Source organism: Aptenodytes forsteri, unplaced genomic scaffold (assembly GCF_000699145.1).
Source record: "Aptenodytes forsteri isolate BGI_AS27 unplaced genomic scaffold, ASM69914v1 Scaffold211, whole genome shotgun sequence".
NCBI lineage: Eukaryota > Metazoa > Chordata > Aves > Sphenisciformes > Spheniscidae > Aptenodytes > Aptenodytes forsteri.
Genome location: NW_008795246.1, coordinates 365713 through 390110, shown reverse-complemented (window position 1 = coordinate 390110; position 24398 = coordinate 365713). Strand labels below are relative to the sequence as shown.

The window sequence follows — 24398 nt, the reverse complement described above, 5'->3', positions numbered from 1 at the left end:
CAGACGTGTTGAGATCACCTGTGGGAACATCTGCTCTCCTCTGCTGCTCGTAAGAGGAAGAGGAAGCCCAGGCCACAGGCAGTACGAGCACGCGGCACCTCGTTCCCCCATGCCTTGAGGCCTCATGCATTGCCCCACACAAGCAAAGCCCAGGGCAGTGTGCAGACTGCAAAAAAAGCTGGAGAACAGATTTGCTCTGTGGAGAGACCTTATGGGGTGCACTGATGTGAAGCAGGGGTGACCCCATGCCAGGGTAGGGGAGGTCCACCAGCCTTCCCTTGGAAGAAGTTGGCCCTTCACACCGCTTTGAGAGCAACATGGGAGAGCAGCGAGGAGCTGGAAACTGTCCAGTTTCCTTTGGGACAGATGCTGGCTGACCAAGCAGCACCAGAAACCTGCACTCTCTTGCTTTCACCCCCAGATGTCATGTTTTTGTCTTTTTTTTCTCATTTCAGAGTTTCCTGCTTACTTGGTTGGAGTGTCCTGTGGGCTTCTCCCTCTGCTGGAAAGACAAAACACAGAATCCTCGACACACACTTTTTGCTGAGTTGGCTTCTTTTTTCTTTAGCTTGAGGAATTTAGGCAATTAATAGTGCTGACATCTAACTGTATGCCTTAACATTAATCCTCTCCACGGAAGCAGGAAAAAAAAGCTTCTTGTGGTACCTGGTGTCTGCCTGATCAGCTGGACCACAGAACAAATCCTGCTTTAGTTCTTAGATAAGCCCCAGATAATCCTGGTCCTAAAGGATTTTTTTTTGTGTGCATGTCTTCCTTTTCATTAATATTCATGTCTTTTTAAAGTTGTTGTCAGCGTATATGGGTTTGGCATGGAAGCATTGCGAAGTTCAAGAATGTACAGGCAGCAATGGACTTGAGAAATGGGATGAAACAAACTCTCCTAGAACTACAGCTTAAGCAATCCTGTGTTGAATAAAGCAAAAGTGGACAATCTGGAAAAATGAAATAACCACAGCAAAAACATTATTAAAAAATTTCACTACTGAATAAACTACAGTCAATAATCTGTAAAAACTTGGTTCAAAACCAAAAAATGCCCCACTCCCCCTTGCCCCCCCCTTCCAAGTGCTCCAAAGCTCTTTTTAGAAATAATCCTGGTTATCTATTTCACATTTTCATTTTTTATATAAGTCTAAAAACTTCTATGGCAATGGTGAATGGGTACCGAAAAGCCTACAAACACATTTAAATAATAATCAGTTTGAGAAAAGGCATTAAGGGTGAGTAAAAGCTCTGTAGAAGAAAGAGTGTGTGAGTAAATTTGACTTGGGATTTATGAGATTGGAGAGGAACTGTGTGTTAAGTGTGGATGTGAATTAGAGGAAGACTATACACAGAACATATTGGAAAGCTTAATGTGGCACAATAAAGGAGGAAACAGTATAAAAACTTCTATGGCAATGGTGAATGGGTACCGAAAAGCCTACAAACACATTTAAATAATAATCAGTTTGAGAAAAGGCATTAAGGGTGAGTAAAAGCTCTGTAGAAGAAAGAGTGTGTGAGTAAATTTGACTTGGGATTTATGAGATTGGAGAGGAACTGTGTGTTAAGTGTGGATGTGAATTAGAGGAAGACTATACACAGAACATATTGGAAAGCTTAATGTGGCACAATAAAGGAGGAAAAAGAAATAGTAAGCCACCCATCCTTGTGGAGTGAAGAGGGGAAAGAAGAAAAGAAGAGTACGGGAAAGAGGAGCGCTAATTTTTCTGGGCTGGTAGGACCTTTGCTAGATAACTCAGCCCTAGCCAGGTACAATTAGAGGAAATGAGTATCTCTCCATAAGCCTGTGGCTCCATGGAAGTGAGAACAGCAGCAGGCAGAGGACATCAGGACAGTGGAGAGAAAAGGGATGAATCCACCCCATTTTCCAGGGTGAGAGGTAGAAGCAATCAAAAGCATCATAAATGCTTAAAGATACAGGCTCTGCCTTGTGCGTTGTGTAAGGCATAGTGCTTTCTGAGGAGAGGAGGAAAGGTAAAATATTTCTTTGGTTCTCCTGGAAACACCCTTGCCTGGCAATCCAGCTGTTTTCACCTGACAGATCTCAGGTTAGCCTTCTGCGTGGCTAAATTTACATTTTGAAGGCAGGTAAAGCAAGCGCTGAAGCCATCAGCTACAGTAAGCCCTCAGTGACATCCATCCCAGACATTCAGAGCAGGGAGATGGTAACTTGCTCCTCACAGCCTTTGTCTGTTTAATTTGCTGGGCTAGGCCCTGAGCGCAGAAATTGGCAAGAAAGATTAACTATGGTTTTAGTCACTTGGGTGTTTAAATTTTCCAGGCTTTTTTATGTACAACATCCTGTCAAACACATTCACTGTTGTTTGTTTAAAAAACCCCAAGAAACCGCATACACAACCCAAAAGCTGCGGATGCTGCAGCACACTGGTGACATTTATGAGCCATGCCACCCTCTTTTTCCACGTGGCAGCTCTTCCAGTGGGGGATGTTTATGGAACCTCTGCAGATCAGAAATAAAAAACACAAGAAACTCAATAACAAGCTCTCAAACCCTTTCCTTGATTACAGAGCACCATCTACTCAGGGCCAGGCAGGTCCTCCATGGACCACTCGCAAGTCCCTCAGCGCAGCTGGTGGTGGCTGCTGAGCCCAGCCCAAGGTGTTTTTGGGGTACAAGGTTGCATGGCAGTGCGTATCACTGTTTGTCTCGCTGCAAACACTCCCCAACGCTGGCTGAGGACTTCCAGGCAACCTGGCATCACGAGGCACTGCAGAGGAGGGACAACCCTGTTTTTTAACATGTGCCGCAGCCACGCCTGGCTAATTATCCAGCTTGCAGCCTGAGGGTGGGGGCACTTGTTTTGGGCTGGTAGGGTGGAGAGGTCCCTGGGACAGCAGGGAAAGGCACCAGCATCCTCCATGAGGGTGGCTGGGAGGCTACAGGGGACCGTGTCCATACCTACTTTGCTGCAGGGCACTAGCAGAAAATGGCACCAATGGGGTAATCTTCAGATGAGAGAGCAGAGAGGTACCTGGGTGGGCAAGCTGCAGCCCCGATGCTGGAGGAGCCCTCCCTGGAAAGCAGCAAGGGTTGCTGAGGCTCTGCAACCCCATGCAGAGGTGTCACCTCCACTCGACACAGAGGGCAGATGTGCGTGGGGTTCCCCAGGCCTGCAACTCTGCATCAGACAAGGTGGTCCAGGAGAAAGCTCCAGGCTCTGGAGAAAGCTCATGTAGATAGGGCAATGCAGGTCTCTTTGCATGCTACTCAGGAGAATTTTCTCTAGCACCCTCCCAGGCAGCTAGTGAATGAACAGCCTTGGCAGATTTTGTGTATGCTTAGGACTCCAGTATGTGTACAAAAAGACATTAATGAGACTAAAATATTGCACCTCTTCTCCTTTCTCTGAGGGGTCCTATTGTATCTGCAGGAAATTTTGGAGTTGAATAGGGGTATTGGGTAAAAGGTACCAGGGAAACAAGAAAGTCTGGGCAGCTTTCCAGCAATATTGTTACTACTAACTTTTCCCGGGCTGCAGTTCTTCAGTGTATAACAAGCATGAATAAATATATATACAATTGTAAATTTTAAACTTTGTGGCAAGGCAGCTGCTGTAACTGGTGTTTGCTATTCCCTTGTCCCTTCATTCAGCACTCTGGGATATTCAAAGCTTTGCTGTGCTAAGACTTTGCTTTTATGCCTTGTTGTGTAGTTGCTGAACTGCCCATACTGGTCAAGAGCAGCACTGCTTCCTCCCACTACAACCTCTGCATTTCCTAGCGACTTCCTCCGAGTGGTTTCATACCTCCTGGTAATTGCACATGGGCACGGGGGAGACATCTCCTGACCGCTTTACTCATTTCAACATGGCTTTGCACAGTGCACCTCGGTCAACAGCTGAGTGCCAGCGATGCTCTTGAAAGGAGGACTGCCAGCTGCAGTCATCTCCTGAAGGACTGCTAACACGTGATGAGCTTTCCTGTTGCTGCAGGACCTGAGACACTCTTGTTTGCTGAAAATCAAGAGGACATGGCTGAAGGCCATGTCAAGTGCATGCTCTTCCCTCCAGAAGACCTTGCTTTTCTTGCTCTGCTGTAGATGAGGTTGCTTTGCTGCTGCAGGGCTTGGACCATGCGCAGGTGATGTGGGCTTGTGCCTCTCATTGCCATGTCATGCACTTCCACACCACCACTTTCCAAGGGTCAGTAGCTATCCCAGTTGAACACCTTCAGGGGTTTTGTGTTGGATGTCACCTCCAATATGCCGGTGGGAGCTGTTACTAGCTAACAGGTCATGCCTGGCCATGAGCTTTCAGACACCCTCTGCAAGGACACATAGCCAGGGCAGCCAAGGGCAAAGAGGGCAGATGCCTACAAAGTAAACCCAGAGAGTGACCTCCCTGACATTTAAAAACATGCTGATTTAGTACTTCTATACAGGAAGGGAACAAGAGATTAAGGAAGTTTTAATCTTCCTTAAAAGCCCTTTGGGCCACTGAAATGCTGTTTTGATCCTTTAGTACTGGGGCATCTTGATAATAAATTCCTTGGAAACATCCTGCAAAGCTTAGACAGACTATATTGACTTATCTTTTAATTTATAAACTCAAAAGGTCTGCATGTCAATAAATTATGGGGTTCATGAGCAATGACATCATTCAGCTATTTCCTGACTCCCTTCTGCTGAAGACTGGCTCAGTGAACAGTGGCCAAGAAGGACAGCTGAGCTGAATCTTGTCCTGCACCGCCGTAGTCTGGACCTGGCAGCATATGTGACCCACGCTGTAACTGGCAGAGTTTTTTGTCTGGTTTCCAGAGAGCTTGGGTAAATATGCTTTTTGCCATATAGCTTCCATCCCTGCTCAAACATTTTCTGAGCACGCTTTCAGTTGGCTTCAGAAATGGCTCCCTGCATGAAAAATTCCCATCAGCAAGATTTTCCTCTATTTATCTTTCTGTTTCGCACTGTTTATACCACTTCCCTCTGACCTGCTTTATTTATCCCCCTCTCCCTCCGTTCCTGCCAGAAATTTTCACTTACTTTATACATAAAGTCCCACAACTTGCAATTAACTTTCCCTTTAAAAACAACCCTCTCCACCTCATACAAGCTCAGTTTGCCTTCTCTGCAGCACTCCATAGCTTGAGCTTGGCTCAGTTGTTTTCCTCAAACACAGCATTAAAGAAAAGCTGTAATCATGCCCCTTTTCGCATGAGTAATGCAACCAAGAGAAGGTTTTTTTTTCACCTGGCTCTCCCCCAACACCCTTTCAAGTCAACCCCACTAACATGCCTGCATCATTTTATAGTGCATTGACACAAGCCCAATCCATGGGCTTCCAGCTGAGTTCAGTGCTGTGTAGCCCTCAAAGAACAAGGTCCTTAGAGGTATTTAGGTATTTAAGTGCTTTGGTACATTTGGATCCATTTAAGGTTTGTCTCATGGGTCTCGGTTTATCCATCTTCCATGGGGTGCTTTGGCAAAGAAGTGTAAATCCAGTTAAATACCTGAGGAGAGGAAACCAGCCTGGGAAGGGAGCCTGACTGGAGGCTGATGGGGCCTTGCAGTGGCGGTCAGTCAGCGACCTGTAGTTGGAGACATGGTCTGATCGAGGGTCTTCTCCATCCCATGAGGCTCAGTGGAAGCAGGGTGAGATACCCGTGCCCACAGGAGCAATCTAGTCTCGCTGCCCAAAACCAGCTATGTTTTGGGTGCGGATAGCATCATATGGAAACCAGAAGGGAACAGCAGAGGGCAAGGAGGTGGCAGGGAGCAGGAAAGGGTAATGCTGTGAAAGTCTAGGTCCACCTTGGGCCAGTCCTGTACCCCAAAGCCATGCTTCTAGAAGCAAACAAGCCTTACCAGGGAGTGAGCAAGCACCCTACTTTAGCACCTTCCTTCTTTCACTCCAGTTAAGTAGGGCTGAATACTTTCTGCCTCCTCCACGCAATGTGGGGGTGGCAAAGCTGCCCAGCAAGTCAATTAGCATTGTGTATCAGGAAACTCCACCTTTCTCTACGCAGATGACACTTCGCAGAGACCCGAGCTCTTCCCTCCTTTCTAATGACTGGTTATTTGCTCGCAACAATTTTGAAGCCTTGCGTGAGTGCTGCGAAGTGCTGCTTTACGAGATTATGTCATTATCCACGTGTTTTTGCTAGCATTTTGCTGGCTTCTTGTGTTTCAGTTGCAGCTTGAGGACTTGATGCTCATTTTAAGGTAAGTCCAAGAGAGTTCAGTTTTCCCAGATGCTACAAGAGGAAGAAGTTCTTGTTGGGGCCATTTGTACATAAGCATCCTGCCTCACTCTGAGCCACAGCCTCTTGCTGTCAGTGACACCCCAAGGGGGAGTGCATCGCTCTTGTCTGTCTGCTGCAGCCCAACGTGAAACCCTGCCATCTTCGTGGAGCTGTTTCCAGCCTTCTAATCTTCCCCCCTGCCCTGCGTGCACCTTCCCAGCCAGTAACAGTCCCCGCAGCAAGAGTTCAGTGCAGCATGGCCCCTTGCGAAGTGTTTTGTATGCCTAGCCGCAGCCCTGCACCAAGCTGCCTGCCGAGGCAATAGAGTTCACAATTGCTTCCAATAAGGGTTGGCTGGGAGGTCTGGTGCACCCCAGAAGCTCGTGTGGGAGGAGGCATGCCCAGGGCACTGGGTGTGCATGCTAAACACAGCAGCATTTTCTGCGGTGCCCATCGCTGGGAAGCTCGTGAGATGTGCCATGGCTCTCTTCCTGATCCTTTGCTGATCCCAAGAGGGCTTGCTGCGTTAGTAACGCAGGTGCCATTGTAGTGGGCTTGGCACTGATAGGGCCCTGAGACTGATGCCAAAGCATCAGTCAGCACGTCTGTCCTAGGTATTGGCTGCTCCCAGAATTTGGCTTCCAGGGGATATCCTTGGAAATGAAGGCCTTCCCATGGTCAGTGCAATCCGCCCTCCAGATGTCACTGCTGCTGCACGAATCCCTGCCACGCAATCCTCCCCGAGCAGTCTGCAGTAACGGAGAATGTGATAAAATAGCTTTGCACACTTTTTTCCTTCCTTCATTGATTTTTCTCGCCACTACTGCCTCACTCTAGATTGGAACAAGGCCAGAAAATTTCCAACTCTTGGTGGCGCACCGCCCTGAATTCACTGCAGAGGTGACACGTGCCTGGGACTGAGCAGGAGCTCTCATACTGACGCCACATTTGCTGCTTACTGTAAAAGCTTTCTTCCTGGAGACCCCATTGATAAAGCAGTGGGTTAGGTTGCCAATTAACCAGGGCTCGGCCAGAGCTAGCAGCAGACCCTGAGATCTGGATGGCATTTGGGTTTTTTCCTGTCATTGTTTTCATTGTTTGGGTTTTTTGTTTGTTTGTTTGTTTGTTTGTTTGTTTGTTTGTTTGTTTGTTTGTTTGTTTGTTTGTTTGTTTGTTTGTTTGTTTGTTTGTTTGTTTGTTTGTTTGTTTGTTTGTTTGTTTGTTTGTTGTTTTTTCCCCCCTGTGCTATTGCTGATGTGACAAGATAGCCCTTGCCCCTTGGTCTTGCACCATGTGAAACACTGGGATGCTGTTCAGTCTTTAACCTGGGGGGGAGTGCAGGGCTGGACCCACACACTGCTAATAGTTTCCTGGACTGCCCGTCCTAGTCAATCCAATAACTAGAACATAACTGAAAGTCATCTTTAGTGCTAATGTCCCTGCTAATATCTGTAGCTCTGGTCCTGCCCAGCCCTGTCCCTCCCCTGCTACAGCTTGTGGTGCTCTGACTTGGCTTTCTTACACTACAGACCCCATTTGTGGGGTTCTTTTTATCTCCTGTTCCCACTCACAACTGAAAACACTCTACCGAATGCTCTCCCTCCTTTTAAAGCAGTTTAATCAAACCCACCTCTGCAGAGGAGATCCTTTGCCTCTCCATTTGCTTTCCCATTGTGGTGAGGCCTCTTAAAGCCACCTACAACTATTAGAGGTGCAATATCCTCACCTTATCTGGGATGATGCCAGAGATGATGGATAAAATGCTCTTTCATAGTCCTTAACTACTTATATAGGATAAGTAGTGGGATAATTATATGGGATAAATAGTGGGATAAGTATATGGGATAAACTGGCTCTTTTATAGTCCTTAACCTTATATGGGATGATGCCAGAAATGATGGATAAAATGCCTCTTTTGTAGTCGTTAACTACTTTGTAAAAATACTCTAGAGCTTGGTGCATGCCATTTTGGCTACGCAATGGGGTTACAGGGATTTTAAATGTACTAAGTGTGTGTTATTAAACAAATAGCAACAGCTGGTAACAGCAGAACGCATTGCAAAAATTCCTGAGCTGCTGCCACTCACTGGCATCATTGTGTTAGTTTTGCAATGTCTAAATGCTGCCCTGCAAATGTCCAATTTCCACTTTTAATTCTCATAAAACCCAAAGGAGAGGTCTAGAAGGAGTTCCCTTTCCCACTGTGTGCCAATAAGTCCAATACGCTATCCCTCTTAGCACAGAGCAAGGAAAGGCAAAGGAAGACAGAAAGCCTCTTCTATACTGAAAAGACAATAACCTCTTTTTCTTCATAGACATAGAGACCAGAATTGGTGGATAAATAATAAGGCTTGTTTTCTAACCCGTTTTCTGACTTCCAGCAGTATTTACTGACTGGAAAGGAAATCCACGTCTGACATTTCTCCATAGGCATTTCTGATACTGTGTGCACAAGGGAGAGGAGGGCTTGTGTTACGGAGAGCACGGACGGAATTGCTGGGCTTGGCCCTAGCCAACTCCCACTCAAATCATCGGTGTCCTCAGCCTCCTCCCGTGGGCTGTGGAGCAGGGTTATACTTAAACGCCTGACTATTCCTGGCACAGGGAGGGGCAGAGGCTGGCGTGAACCTGCCCAGTTCCCAACAAGTCCCTGAGGCCGGTCTTCAGCTGCCACGCACCCGGCGTCCTGGCACCCTCCAGCTCTCGCAGGCAAACGTGACGGCAGCTCCCTAGCAGGGGTGAGGGATGGGGTCTCTCCTGGTCTAGCTGACCATGAAAGGGGGGCGAGGGGCGGCGGCAATGGGCAAGCGGCTGGTTGCTGCAGCTGTGCATGTGAGAAATGGACGACTGGCTGAAATGACGTGCTTTGCCATGCAGGATGGGAGGGGTCATGCAATTCATCATGAAGCAGATCTGGCCTCAGCAACCCTCCAGAAGCACATTGATGGGAAAGAAATACTCAGGGATGCTCTTGTATCTGCAGCTGACACCACTGAGTGGAGAAAAAGAGATCTCTCCTGCCTCTAGACCAAAAGACAGAAGCAGAGTCTTCTTCAGAAGCAGAGAGGTGTGAGACAAGCCACTCTCCTCCAGCCGCGTGCTGCTTGTGGAGGTACACCTTCCTGCAAGAACGTGAAGAAGCACGAAACTTTATAGAAACACAACACAGGTTTCTGTTTTAATGAGAAAATAATTATATACTTGCATTGTAGGCCTCACAGTCACTATAAAACAGAAGCAAGATAACATTTAAGTGGTTAACATACAGAAAGCCAGGTATTGTTTAAACTGGTTGATAAGTCATGACAAGGATGCCGCCTTTTGGTTGCCAAACACGTCAATGCTACTGTATTTTCCTTCAGATAATGTCAGTATGGAGCACGATGAAGCCCAAACTGGCAGCTTTTAAAACGAATTGTTCAGAAAACCTGCACTGTAACCCCAAACTGATTATAATCACAAATGCTAATGCTTAACTATTTCTCAATACACAGTTTCATTAAAACCAGTCTTCGCCACGGGAAAGGATCTGAGCGTTTCTTTTGTGGAGAAAAAGTTAACTCTGCAATAGTGCTCTTTTGTTGCATTTGATATAGTAATATATAGATAGATATGTATTACTGGCGTATACTTATAAACACCTAAGCTGGGTAGCATGCAAATGAAATAACAGAGGCAAGTAAACTGCATTGCACTCGTGTTAGCACAGCACTGAATGTGTGCTGCTGACTACGAGTGTCCATAATTTCTGGAAGAGAAAAACTTTGCTGGGTGGAAAGTCTGGCTGTCCTGCACTGATACATGCAAATACTTTCGTTGCAGGAGCTGAAAGCGAATGCTTTTAGCGCAGAGGACTCCTGCCTGGCCTCTCTCCACCAGCACATCCCCTTTCTAGGGGAACAATTTAATTTTCACTTCAAAGACTGAGGGCTGATTGTGGCGGTAGGGGAGGATGTGGCAAAGCATGAAGAGATATCTCATGATGGGTGATCAATGTCATTGGCTTCCAGTGAGAGAGCAGGAAGAAAAAACAGGCCTCCAGGCTAAAGAAAATAAAAATGCAGGTTCCTGGGTAGGCAGCCCAGGGCTGCCCCAGTTTCAGGAGCAAATACTGGGGGAAGACCACCTCACTGTAAGTACAAGGGCCGTCTCCTCTGCTCAGGAAACCCCTTTTTCCCAGCCTCACTTACGCTCTCCCCAAGGGTGGAGGGAGCCAGGACTCCTCTTGGTACAGATGCACAGAGCTCATGGATGCGGCTACATGATGCACGGTCTCACTAGAGTGCTGCATTGGTGGTGTTGCTTTTCCTACAGCCTTATGGTAACGACCCGCCTGCAGACGTGAATCAGTTCACTGTCGGTTGCCATGTCTGAACAACGGGTCCACTTCATTAGGTATGTAATTCCTTCATAGGCATGGTGCCTCCCCATGCACCTGGGTTTAGAGAGCATCCTTGAGATAAGCTCGCTGCCCTTATCACAGTGAACACTCAGTTCAGCAGGGTTTTCTTCTGTTTAATAGCACTTAGGGAGACAATTGACAGAACTGAGTTAACGGGTATATATAATTGTATCTGCTACAATTCCCTGAAAATAAGCCTCAAAATGATAGTGTCCATGGACAGAAATCACATACTGGAGGAACTGAAGGTGGTGGTGGGGGAATCATTTGGTTGCAAGCTCTGTGTTTGTTTAAGAAAAGCACCAGAAGTATGTTCACAGTATCGGTACTCATTTTAAATGAGCTCACTGTTTCAGGATAAAACAGCACAGCAGGTCATGAAACCAAGGAAAGGCTTAAGGGAGGACCAGTATCCTGGCTGATGGTTTTTTAAAAAGATGTCAAAATAATAATTGTTTATAAAAAAGACAGAATATTTTCTATAGAAAAAAGCTCAGTGTCTTTTTTTCTGTCACCTCCCAAACTTGTTGGTTTCTAGTCCAGAAATTATGGTTCCCGGTTGTAAAATATTCCTATTGTATTGCTTGCATGAAAAGAAAGAGTAAACCTGCAGCCTCTATACTACATACAAATACAAAGCACAAGAATAAATACCACATTTCTTTTCCTAATTGTCAGCTTACAAAACTGGTCAATACTTTGCAATTGTGACTCATGCAAATACCATGTTGGGTCAAATTTTAATATCACAAATACTGCATTAACTCAGTGCCTTGTTTTTATATCCCCTTTCAGAAAAAAAAAAAAAGAAATTAGCACTCACCCCTATAGCTGGTAAACAGCTTTGGAGAAAATAATCAGTACACACACTGCCATACACTTTCTGGTATGCCAGCCTCACACACACGCCCGCACGCACACGTGCACATGCACGCACACACATGCCCACATGCCCACACAGATTCACACTAATCCTTCACTGCTGACCCCAAGCCTAAGCAGTAACTAAAGGCTCTACGGTTTGCTTGTAGCGCTGAAAACACTGGCTGAATGGCGAAAATGTTGTTTTCTTCCCTTGTCTGCTCTTCCTTGCTCACTCCTTCCAACTCATTATGCCCTTTAGCTTTTTTGTTGCCTGGAAACGTGAAGACTTCCACAAAGCACTCTACTTCAAAGGCTTTTTATGTTGTATAAATATAGTTGAAGACGTAACTATCTTTCTTCTTTATTTCATACCTCTTTCTAGGCCAGGGTCTGGCTTAGTTCAATTATTGCCTCATTTAAAAATTAAATGTCCTTTATTTGTATCCCTTTCCCACTACCTTTCAACTTCAAATTATCCATCTTCATAGATTTTACACATATGCCATTCTTTTCCCTCCCCACCATCAAAAAATAGTTGTCATCCGCTAAATACAGATTTTTCTATTTAGAAACTTTGTTACGTAAATATGCTCTGAGAACCTGGAGCTCAGGTGATATTGCAAGCATATAGGATCCTAAAGCTAAGGTAATCCATTTGGCTTAGCTCTCATCCCCATCTATTCCACTCCTAAATTGTGATGGCTTGTGTTTGCAACACAAGGACTGTTTTACTGAGTCTACTGGATTGTACATTTGGGTTTTTTACATATCAACACCCCGCCTCTGTTTTTTTTTTTTTTTCCTTTTAAACAGATAAATTACTAGAAAGGGGAGCAGAACCCAGCCCCCCCCCAAAAAGCCCCAATCCCAAACCCAACCCTTCAGTCCTCTCAAAGAAATAGCAACAGAGGGCAATATCGTTGTGTTTTGTGGCTGGATAGAGTACGCTGAAGTAACGCCGACAGTCTCGGTGCAGCGGCTGGGGGAGGAGGAGGAACTGCAGGAGGGTCCGATGGGAGCTGCTGGGGGGGACGGTGATCCTGTGGGCAAGGCAGGGCTGTCAATTCAGTCAGCTGAAAGCACGAGCATGAGCCCTGGCCGCAGGGTCCTCCACGCCGACCTCCCGCCACACACCTGCAGTCTGTGGGGACAACCGCCCCCTTGTCCCGTTCCCCCCCGAGGGCTCCCACCCCCCGGACCCTCCCCATTGCATTATTTCAGAAGGGGGATGGAGGGAAGAAGGGGGTATTTTCTAGGTGGGTTTTTCCTGTTGTTTTAGGATTGCCAGGAGTTGGATCATTTCTGTGTCTATGTGCATCACTGAGTTTGTTGTGTATTTAATAAATATTGGACTAAAATGCTGCTGCTTTCATGGTGTTTTTTGTGTTTGTTTCTTTTTCTTCCTTTCTCTCTTTTTGGTTTCGGCGTGCCTGGTCGCTGTCTTCACGCTGCAGCGTGGTTATTCGTCCTCCTCCCGGTTGGCATAAATGCCGGCTTCCCAACGCAGCGCCAGAGCACTCTTTCTGCGGTTCACCCTGGTCGCCTCGAGGACCTGGTCAGGAGAGAAAAGGAAAACACAGCACATCACTCAGCTGCCTGTGGCCCCCATGCCAGGGTGCCCCACACCGCGCGCCTGGGGAAGGCAGGCAGAGACCAGCCGGGCCAGCCCTTCCCGCAGGGCTCCCAGTGCCGCACCTCGTGCAAACTCTGAGGACTCATGCGATGAAGTGCTTGCCGATGTGAAGGGGGGTAGGGGGAGGGATGGCACACAAGAGCAAAGCCACACCACGGGAGGACAGAAGTGGTAGGAGTTGTCGGGCAGCATCCAGCTCGCTTCAGGGGAGCGCCCGCTGCCCCTTACCAGCCCAGCTGCACATTGCCCCATCCCTGCCTGGGGAAGGCAGGGGACGGGGTCTTGGTCCTCTCCCCAGAGGCAGCTGCAGACGGTGGTTACCAGGAGCCAGCAGCCACCTGGCAGCTTTGTCCAGAGGCTGCTTTGGAGCTGCATGTGCAGCCTGGAAAGCAGTCTGCTGCTTATTTCAGCACGTCACCCCCCCAGGCAGAACTAGGCAGCCCCCCCTGCATCTTCTTCTCGTGCTCTTTGGCTTGCAACTATGCCAACAGGAAAGCCTATCACTCCATGCATATGGGAAAGGAGATTTACACAAGGAGGACCTGCACAGCTTGCAGAATCTGGTACAAGATGGGCCCTGATACGTTTAGGTATTTTTCATACACACACACATAGTCTCACACACACACACACACACATGCACACATATAAAAACATACACACTGCACATGTATTATACATATGCACACACATGCACACATATAAAAACATACACACTGCACATGTATTATACATATGCACACACATGCACACATATAAAAACATACACACTGCACATGTATTATACATATGCACACACATGCACACATATAAAAACATACACACTGCACATGTATTATACATATGCACACACATGCACACATACAAAAACATACACACTGCACATGTATTATACATATGCACACACATGCACACATACAAAAACATACACACTGCACATGTATTATACATATGCACACACATGCACACATACAAAAACATACACACTGCACATGTATTATACATATGCACACACATGCACACATATAAAAACATACACACTGCACATGTATTATACATATGCACACACATGCACACATATAAAAACATACACACTGCACATGTATTATACATATGCACACACATGCACACATATAAAAACATACACACTGCACATGTATTATACATATGCACACACATGCACACATATAAAAACATACACACTGCACATGTATTATACATATGCACACACATGCACACATACAAAAACATACACACTGCACATGTATTATACATATGCACACACATGCACACATACAAAAACATACACACTGCACATGTATTATACATATGCACACACATGCACACATACAAAAACATACACACTGCACATGTATTATACATATGCACACACATGCACACATACAAAAACATACACACTGCACATGTATTATACATATGCACACACATGCACACATACAAAAACATACACACTGCACATGTATTATACATATGCACACACATGCACACATACAAAAACATACACACTGCACATGTATTATACATATGCACACACATGCACACATACAAAAACATACACACTGCACATGTATTATACATATGCACACACATGCACACATATAAAAACATACACACTGCACATGTATTATACATATGCACACACATGCACACATACAAAAACATACACACTGCACATGTATTATACATATGCACACACATGCACACATATAAAAACATACACACTGCACATGTATTATACATATGCACACACATGCACACATATAAAAACATACACACTGCACATGTATTATACATATGCACACACATGCACACATACAAAAACATACACACTGCACATGTATTATACATATGCACACACATGCACACATATAAAAACATACACACTGCACATGTATTATACATATGCACACACATGCACACATATAAAAACATACACACTGCACATGTATTATACATATGCACACACATGCACACATATAAAAACATACACACTGCACATGTATTATACATATGCACACACATGCACACATATAAAAACATACACACTGCACATGTATTATACATATGCACACACATGCACACATACAAAAACATACACACTGCACATGTATTATACATATGCACACACATGCACACATACAAAAACATACACACTGCACATGTATTATACATATGCACACACATGCACACATACAAAAACATACACACTGCACATGTATTATACATATGCACACACATGCACACATATAAAAACATACACACTGCACATGTATTATACATATGCACACACATGCACACATATAAAAACATACACACTGCACATGTATTATACATATGCACACACATGCACACATATAAAAACATACACACTGCACATGTATTATACATATGCACACACATGCACACATATAAAAACATACACACTGCACATGTATTATACATATGCACACACATGCACACATACAAAAACATACACACTGCACATGTATTATACATATGCACACACATGCACACATACAAAAACATACACACTGCACATGTATTATACATATGCACACACATGCACACATACAAAAACATACACACTGCACATGTATTATACATATGCACACACATGCACACATATAAAAACATACACACTGCACATGTATTATACATATGCACACACATGCACACATATAAAAACATACACACTGCACATGTATTATACATATGCACACACATGCACACATATAAAAACATACACACTGCACATGTATTATACATATGCACACACATGCACACATACAAAAACATACACACTGCACATGTATTATACATATGCACACACATGCACACATACAAAAACATACACACTGCACATGTATTATACATATGCACACACATGCACACATACAAAAACATACACACTGCACATGTATTATACATATGCACACACATGCACACATACAAAAACATACACACTGCACATGTATTATACATATGCACACACATGCACACATATAAAAACATACACACTGCACATGTATTATACATATGCACACACATGCACACATATAAAAACATACACACTGCACATGTATTATACATATGCACACACATGCACACATACAAAAACATACACACTGCACATGTATTATACATATGCACACACATGCACACATACAAAAACATACACACTGCACATGTATTATACATATGCACACACATGCACACATATAAAAACATACACACTGCACATGTATTATACATATGCACACACATGCACACATATAAAAACATACACACTGCACATGTATTATACATATGCACACACATGCACACATACAAAAACATACACACTGCACATGTATTATACATATGCACACACATGCACACATACAAAAACATACACACTGCACATGTATTATACATATGCACACACATGCACACATATAAAAACATACACACTGCACATGTATTATACATATGCACACACATGCACACATATAAAAACATACACACTGCACATGTATTATACATATGCACACACATGCACACATATAAAAACATACACACTGCACATGTATTATACATATGCACACACATGCACACATACAAAAACATACACACTGCACATGTATTATACATATGCACACACATGCACACATACAAAAACATACACGCTGCACATGTATTATACATATGCACACACATGCACACACATAAACAGTTAAAGTACAAAACAATTCTTAAAAAAGAAACAGCTTTAATATGAGTTCTAACAAGGTGTAAAAAAAAAAAATCAGACAAAACCAAGAGGTGTTACTGTGATGTGCATCTGAGGTACTCCTTGGCAAATAATGCATGGCAGTGGGTGTTTTCCTCCCAGCAGAGTGAGACATAAAGGGGTCTGGGGCCTTCTTACAGAAGCACGTGGCAATGTTGTTTTCTGACTGATACTGAATAACAGCTCCATGATCAAACTACAGAGCTGCCCTCAATGTGTTTTAAAACAGCCCTCCCTCAGAAGTAAACTTCTGAAATGTTTAAACAGTCAGTTTAAAAAAATAACTGTAAAAAAACCCCCAACAAATACGTGACTCTTCACTGAATCAGTGCCTGCCATCCCTGGTCCCTAATGCTTCCTGCAAGCTGCTCTGCACACTCCTTGACTGCAGAAGAGTAGCTGGCCTTTTGAGAAAGGAAAACGCTATTTTATCCTTCTGCATAGAAAGTCAGATGCAGTGAGGACTTAAGTCTTGACTGGAATAAGAATAAATAATTTAAGACTAAAGAAACTCTTCTTTCAGCTTGTGACAAGCTGTGGTTTGAAAAGTACACAGGTACTAGAGGCTCTTGTACAGGCAATATCGGGAAATCAGCTTTGAACTGTCAGCTGAAATTACAGCCCGTAACTTTGTTTACGGGAACAAGAACATACTTCTGCATTTACGCTAAGACCCAGACCTCCATTCAGGAGCTGAAGGTAGGGTGGAGTTTGGCCAGCTTCATTATTTCTTTGCCCTCGTATTTTCTTTTGACTATTACTATGAACAAGCCAAAGAACTAAAGGCAAAATCCAGCCAACAGAGACTATTTTGAGCTAAAGCTCCATCTGCTTCCTGGCACTGACCAGGGCTACAAAGCTGGTCCAGCTCTACCTGAGGGATTTTTTGCTGATATTTTGCACAAAATCATGCATCCAGTTTTTGCAGAGCAGCCACCGGAAAGGGAGAGCAGGGCTGAGCAGTTTCTATTTTACCCAGCAGAGGGCAAATGTGCTCACAAACCTAAAAATTAATTTAAAAAAAAAAAAAAAATCAGTAAAAAAATCCTTTCTGAGACATCAGCCTGTAAGCAGCGTACTGGAGCTACTCCCACTGCAGGGATGAGGACCAGTGGTTTAAACTACGTGTTTGGGATTCCAAGTGTCTGAAACAAAGAAAGACAACCCAAGCCGAACAATGGAGAAGCAAAACTGGGACTGGGTATCAGGGCATCATCTTATTATCTTCTCAGAATAAGAAAAGACAGTGGCTGCTCCAGGGTTAGCAATGAAGGGGGAAAAAACCCCAGTGATTTTTTTTTTTTGGATGAACAGATAAATACTGCTAGACAGGAGACTATCAAGACCAGTATGGGATAATGATTAAATAAAACACAGAAAATTACTGTTCTCCCCACTGGATATTGAAATTTACATGAAAAAACAGCAAATTCAGCATACATTTCAAACCAAAACTGCCACTGTCACAGAGTAGTGATATATTTAAATAAGGTCTGTTGAATTTGGCCTGTTGATTTATGCCAGCTGAAAATAAAATGGATTTTACATAATCTACAACAGTTTCCAGTCAGTGTCTTCCCTGCTGGAAATCACACAGTTGTGATGGTCTCTGGTGATGGCTTGCAACAGTCAGGACCCTTAAACTTTGAAGATTTCTGTTTTGGATCAGTCAGCTTGTCTTTGTCTTAAAAGACGGCATCAGGGTTTCTTCCATTTATCCCATCTGCAAACCTGCCCAGAAGCTTGTCTACTTCTGCAAACATTGCTGGTTGCTCCAAGGAAAACCGTTTCCAGAATTATGTCAGAGATACTGTGAGGGCATTGAATGTGGACAGCCTTTGCAGAAAAACAAGTACTGATGTCTGGCTTAGTATCAATAAACAAGCCCTCTAAATAGTAGAGTAGATACTAATAAGCTAAAGGTCCTTTTGAATAGTTACTCCAGAATTATTCTTCTAAACTACTGAAAAGAGTGTTTGACCTAAAATAACCCTCATTTTTACTAGGCTGTGTCAGTTTTACACCCACTAGAGGAAACAATGGGGTAATTATAGCATGCAACTGGAATGACTGAGTGGAGAATTGGGACTCCTCAATGGAGCATTGAATTCACAACCAGGGAGCCGCTTGCCTAAAATAGCAAACGATCTCCATTTTAAAATATTCTTGGCAGATATCAGGGCTGACTGTGGACCTGTCATGAGCCCAGCACCCAGAGGCTCTCCACAGAAGATCAAAGGAAGGAAAATCTTTTGCTTTTGTCGTTGTGGCTGTTTCAGGGGTCTGTATCATGCCGCATCTTGGCCATGTTACAAAATGCTACCTCAACACTTTGTAAGTGTCCTCCCTGATGATGCCCCAAGTCAGCTCAGCAGGTGCAGGCAGGATGACCCAGGCAGGGCCAGGCTTGGGTGGTCAGGGCATCCTAAGGCAGCCAGGCTCATAACGGAATGCAGAAGGCGTATATCGAAAATTAGAAAGATCATGAAGCAGACAGTTCACTCAAGCTTAGGCTGAAGAACTGAGCTGGCTACATCCTAATGGTAAGGCCAGATCAGTGAAAAAAGCAATGTTATGTCTTCTTTGGGAGAGGCGATTTGACTACTATCTGCAACAGGTGAGGAAGAATTTGTAGAGCAGAAGTAGGTGTGAGGGAAAGACGAATGTACCAAGATACGTAGGGCTGTAAAAACCACTCTTCACCTCTCTTTGCAAAAAATTGCTGTGTGGATCTTGTGGTTGCAGCTCTGGGGTCTCGCTAAGAATTGCTGAGGGCTTTTTCCTGACATCTAATTTATTTTTGAGGATTTAGAAAAAAAAAAAAATATTGAAACAGCTACCGCTATCAGGTGTAAGATTAATTTATCTATCCATCCTAGAGGTGGAGACTAACCTGTCCTGAGTTTCCCTCCAACAGATGTAACAATAATTGCTCTTTTACTGACAACAAGAGAATAAAAAGCAAAATACAGATATGCTTTAGTCCAAAGCATATTTATCCCCACCACTGAACGAAACCGACTACTATACAGTACAGGCTATTTTTTATTGAACAGTAGCAGCAAAACTGATGTGGAAGCAAAATGATTTTTCTGGAACTTAATATTTCACTGATTCTTCCCATCTGGACCTGGAAGGACTAAAAGCAACAAAAACAGAAAATGCAAAGGTCTGGGTGTCTGAAGTCTACCAGTACCATGAGGGAAAGCCACTGCACGGGACACCTCCACGGAGCACACCGTGCACAAAGAGACAGAAGAACAAAGGCAGGGAACAGGCTGCCTGCTCCTGCAGATGTGAGTGTTTCTACTCAGGAACAATAAACTAAATGCTTTAACATAAACCTGGAACTACTGACAGACAGAAAACATCTATTTCTTCAGTATAAAGGTATTTTCTTTACTGTACCTACTTAATGCTATTCACTAAATACACCAGACCTCTAGGGAGCACAGTGAGGAGCTGGGTATCTGAGACAAAAATGTGTTTACCTGAAACAAGACAGTAACAGTATTATACTGCTGCTGGTCAGTTTTAAAACATAAACTGTGTGCCCTCTGCCATCAAATCTAGTATTTGGTTTTCTGTTTTGTAACACAAAAATTTTCAGCAGCAGCCTTTAAAGTTGCATAAATGTCACCTTACCGCAGTACCTCCTACAGCATGACTGATATTAAGCAAACTCAGGATAAAGTCCCATAAATCTGAAGATACGTATAGTTGTAAGGACAAAAGCAGAAGATTTCAAGGATAAAAACAACCTATATATGTGCAGGCCCATAGTTATCTGTGGTCTCTTTAAAACAGCAGATGGATGTGCTTTTAACACAGGCGGCAGGAACTTGGAGGTGATAAAACCACATCAACCTAACGAAGCAGGCTGTGGTTTGCTGCATGTAGCTTAACTTCAGCAGTTACTGTGCCTTGCTGGGGGTTTGCTGCTTACTGGAGCAGAGCCACCAGGCTGATCGCGTGCAAGCCCCTGCTCCCAGCTGGCACAAGCACAGCTGGGTCAGCTCCAGTGCTGCTGACAATGATTAAAATTGAGCCACCTGCCTGCACTGGAGCGGATTACAGAGGGCTCTGTTGAACAGGAGCCACAGCTCAGCTCTGGGGTCAGTAGAGGGTAGGGGGGCATCATGCCTTGAGTCTTGCTGTTCCTTCCGAAACAACTGCCCGGCTTCAGCTAAAGATTTTCAGTGAGAACCAAATGGTTTCTTCAGTCTGAGGCTTAACACTGAGGGTTAGCCAGGTGGCATACTTTCACTGGCATACAGAATCGCTGTGTCCTACAGCCTTTTTCATCTCTACCCCCTTTCCTATCCATGCACATTCATTTCCAGCTCATTATTCCTTGCGTCATTATCATTTTACAAGGCGGACGCACAACCCTTCCCAGCAGAAGGCCAAGGGCTAGCCATGTAAAATCTATACCTGAGCTTCTGCCTCTCACACAACATCAAACGCTCTGATCACTACCTACCGTTCATAAATCATAACTCAGATTATTGTGCGGATATTATGGGGGAGAAGAGGCCCAACCTGCGTTTAAAACAGGGTCTCTGAAAGCACACTGCTCTTATACTGATTAATTCTCTATAAATACTCTACACAAAGATCAATCACTGGCTTGTATCAGTGAGAGAAACCCCACACTAAATTATTTAATGAATAGGAAATGGCATAACTTGACTTTGCTTTACTCTCCAGGACAGAAAATGTTCATATACTTGTCTTGAGGTAGGTGATGTGGTCAAATATGTTATGGAATAGGGAAATAGTGGAAGGTTCATGTTTATAAAAAAAATGCTGATGCTGGATGAATGAACGTCAGTCATTACCACAATCTGTTTATGTCTTTTACAAAAGTCCAGATTTACACATATGTCTGCACAGAAAATAACAGGCAATTGAAATATCCATGTTATTGAGCACCTCGTTCCTACAAACATCGCAAAAGTGTAGTTGGTATTAACTCCCTGCTCTTAAAATTGTTGCATTTGGCAGAGTCCAGCTTTGTAGGGATAAGGACTGTGCAAGTTATCGCCTTGCTAAAATACCAAATGTCACTGTAAATACCCTTTCTTTAGCAGGTCTGGGTTTCTTCTACTCTGATGAAGACCAACACTGATGCTAAATTGTGGGACTGTGATCAGTCACCACATCACAACACACAGGGACAAGGACAGGTTCACAAAATTCACCAGACTGAGGCCATGCACTTGGATCTGACTCTCCTCTTCCACAGATGAAAGGTTGGTGTGCGGATTCTTTATTGAATACTAGAGGTTTTGATAGTGATAAATACACTGTAATCAGAGACAAAGGAAAGCCACAGCAGTTTCACTCAGCATCTGAGGATGCTTGGATCCCAGGTTTAGCTTTGCCAGCTAAACAGTAACGGGGATTAAGGAGAAGTTCTCATTTCACGCCTCAGGAATGCTCCAGTCCTGGGCAACAGCTCCCATCCCTTTAATTACAACCCCTCCCATGTCAGAAATTGTAACTAGAATCCAAGGGTTAGAAAACCAGCCACACAAATATTTGTTGATGAGAGATAAGAAGGAATATCCCACACACACATTTGCATCCTGGTTTTGATATGAAACAGCACTGGCACGCAGCATGAAAATGCAAACTGCAGCGACATGCACTTGGAATCACCATGCAAGAAGAAGCAAAAATAAATAAGCAGTTGAAAAGTACCTCAGAAGTAACCTTGCTAGACAGTAATTTACAGGTGTACTGGTAGAAAGGGAAAAGACCAGCATTAGTACATTGAACAAGCATGTTATAACTAGGAAACAAGAACAAAATAAAGAAATTGCAAGAACTGGCACATCCCAGAGTACCGGATTTCAAGCAACTTGGTGTCATAAAAAAAGAAAAAAAACATTAGTCAGTTTGGTGTTTTTTTAATGACGTTGCTTGGCCAGTCTCAGTCTTGTTTACCATCAGTGCTTGACCTGTTTTCTTGCTGCTCCTTTTTCTCTTTTTCTCACCTGTTGAAACCTCTACTGTGACACATCCTGTTTGGAAGAAACTGCCCCCTCGCCTGAGCAGTGAAATTCTTCCAGGAGCAGATGTGCTTGATTTGCCCTCTGTCTCTGAAAGGCAAAACCTGCAAGCCCTGGCCAGAGCGGCCGTGTTGTAGCCACTGAAGCCAGACACAAAACAGAAGGTGGTGATGTTTAAAGGAGACGCAGGGTAGATGTCCTACTGAAACCACCCTCCTGCCTTTTGGTGTGTCTTACATGGGGAGAAACTCAAGCTCTATACATCAGTACTGCTGGTGTGCTCAGCATATGAGGGGGAGTTTCCATGGACATCAAACCTCTCCACAATCCCGCTCAGGAAACTGTGGCTGCTGCCTTCTGCCTCTGCAGAAGCACTGGCTCTGTTCGGCCTCGGGTGCCACAGCACTCTGACTGCTCCCAACCCGAGGAATTCTCTGGTTCCCCTCACTCACAAAGAGCAATGTCGAGCCACATTCAGTTCTCAGGACTTAATGCTCCAAGCGGCAGCTGCCTGTCTGGTTGTCAGTTATGCTCCTTCCCCCACTATATTTAAAATATTTTAAAAAACAGGCTGGTGATGTGCTCTTTTGTTTCATTAGTTACAGAAATCTTTTTCCTGAGCACACGGTGAAATGTCCTCCGCCGACAAATCAAAGCTATTTGTCATTTAAATAATTATTGCTTAGCCTGGCATGTAAAATATTAGCTCAAACTAACAGTGGTACAAGTGCAGCACTTCTTATTTGAATTATCTTTCCCCTGTCAATGGTGGGAATTGTTTACAAAAGGAGAGTGGAAAAAGCCAGGGAAGAGAAATAAAACACTCCTGCTGGTCCGAGGAAGCTCTCCCTGGGCTCTGCAGGAAACTGCCCTCTAATAGGATTTTGGGTAAGCAGCCGCAAGAATATAAATCTTGTTTGGCTGTACGCAATGGGCTTAGAGAAGAGGAGAATGACAACAAACTGCAACACTGAGGGACTTCAGTGTGCACTGGGACTCCATAAATTCACGGCAGCCTTGATAATTCGTCCCAGCAAAGGATCCATCCCACAAGTTGTCTGACCGGCACCAAAGCTCTGGCAGTGCATCTTCGGGCAGTCAGTGCCTGGGCAGCTTTAGCAGCAGCGGACAGCCGAGCTGGCACCCAGAGCACACCTCTTTGGTCAGACGCTGCCCAGATGTCCTGGTTTCGGCAGGGGTAGACTTAATTTTCTTCCTAGTAGCTGGTACAGTGCTGTGTTTTGGGTTTAGGGTGAGAACAATGTTGATAACACACCCATGTTTTAGTTGTCGCTAAGCAGTGCTTACACTAGTCAAGGACTTTTCAGCTTCCCATGCTCTACCGACTGAGAAGGCTGGGGGTGCACAAGAAGCTGGGAGGGGGCACAGCCAGGACAGCTGACCCAAACTGGCCAAAGGGACATTCCATACCATGGGACGTCATGCTCAGTACATTAAACTATG

The 24398-nt window shown here is 44.3% G+C and overlaps 1 protein-coding gene across 1 annotated transcript in view; it reads right to left on the bottom strand.

The window, feature by feature from the left end:
* Positions 1–12911: 12911 nt before the first annotated feature.
* Positions 12912–24398, bottom strand: part of AKAP2 (A-kinase anchoring protein 2) — a 151074-nt gene continuing 139587 nt past the window's right edge. Inside the window, exons 5-6 of the mRNA XM_009278775.1 lie at positions 22624–22662; positions 12912–13046 (exon numbers count right to left, since the gene is read on the bottom strand). Of these exons, the coding sequence (XP_009277050.1) occupies positions 12954–13046; positions 22624–22662 (132 nt within the window). The 3' untranslated portion in view covers positions 12912–12953. The remainder of the gene's footprint in view (positions 13047–22623; positions 22663–24398) is intronic.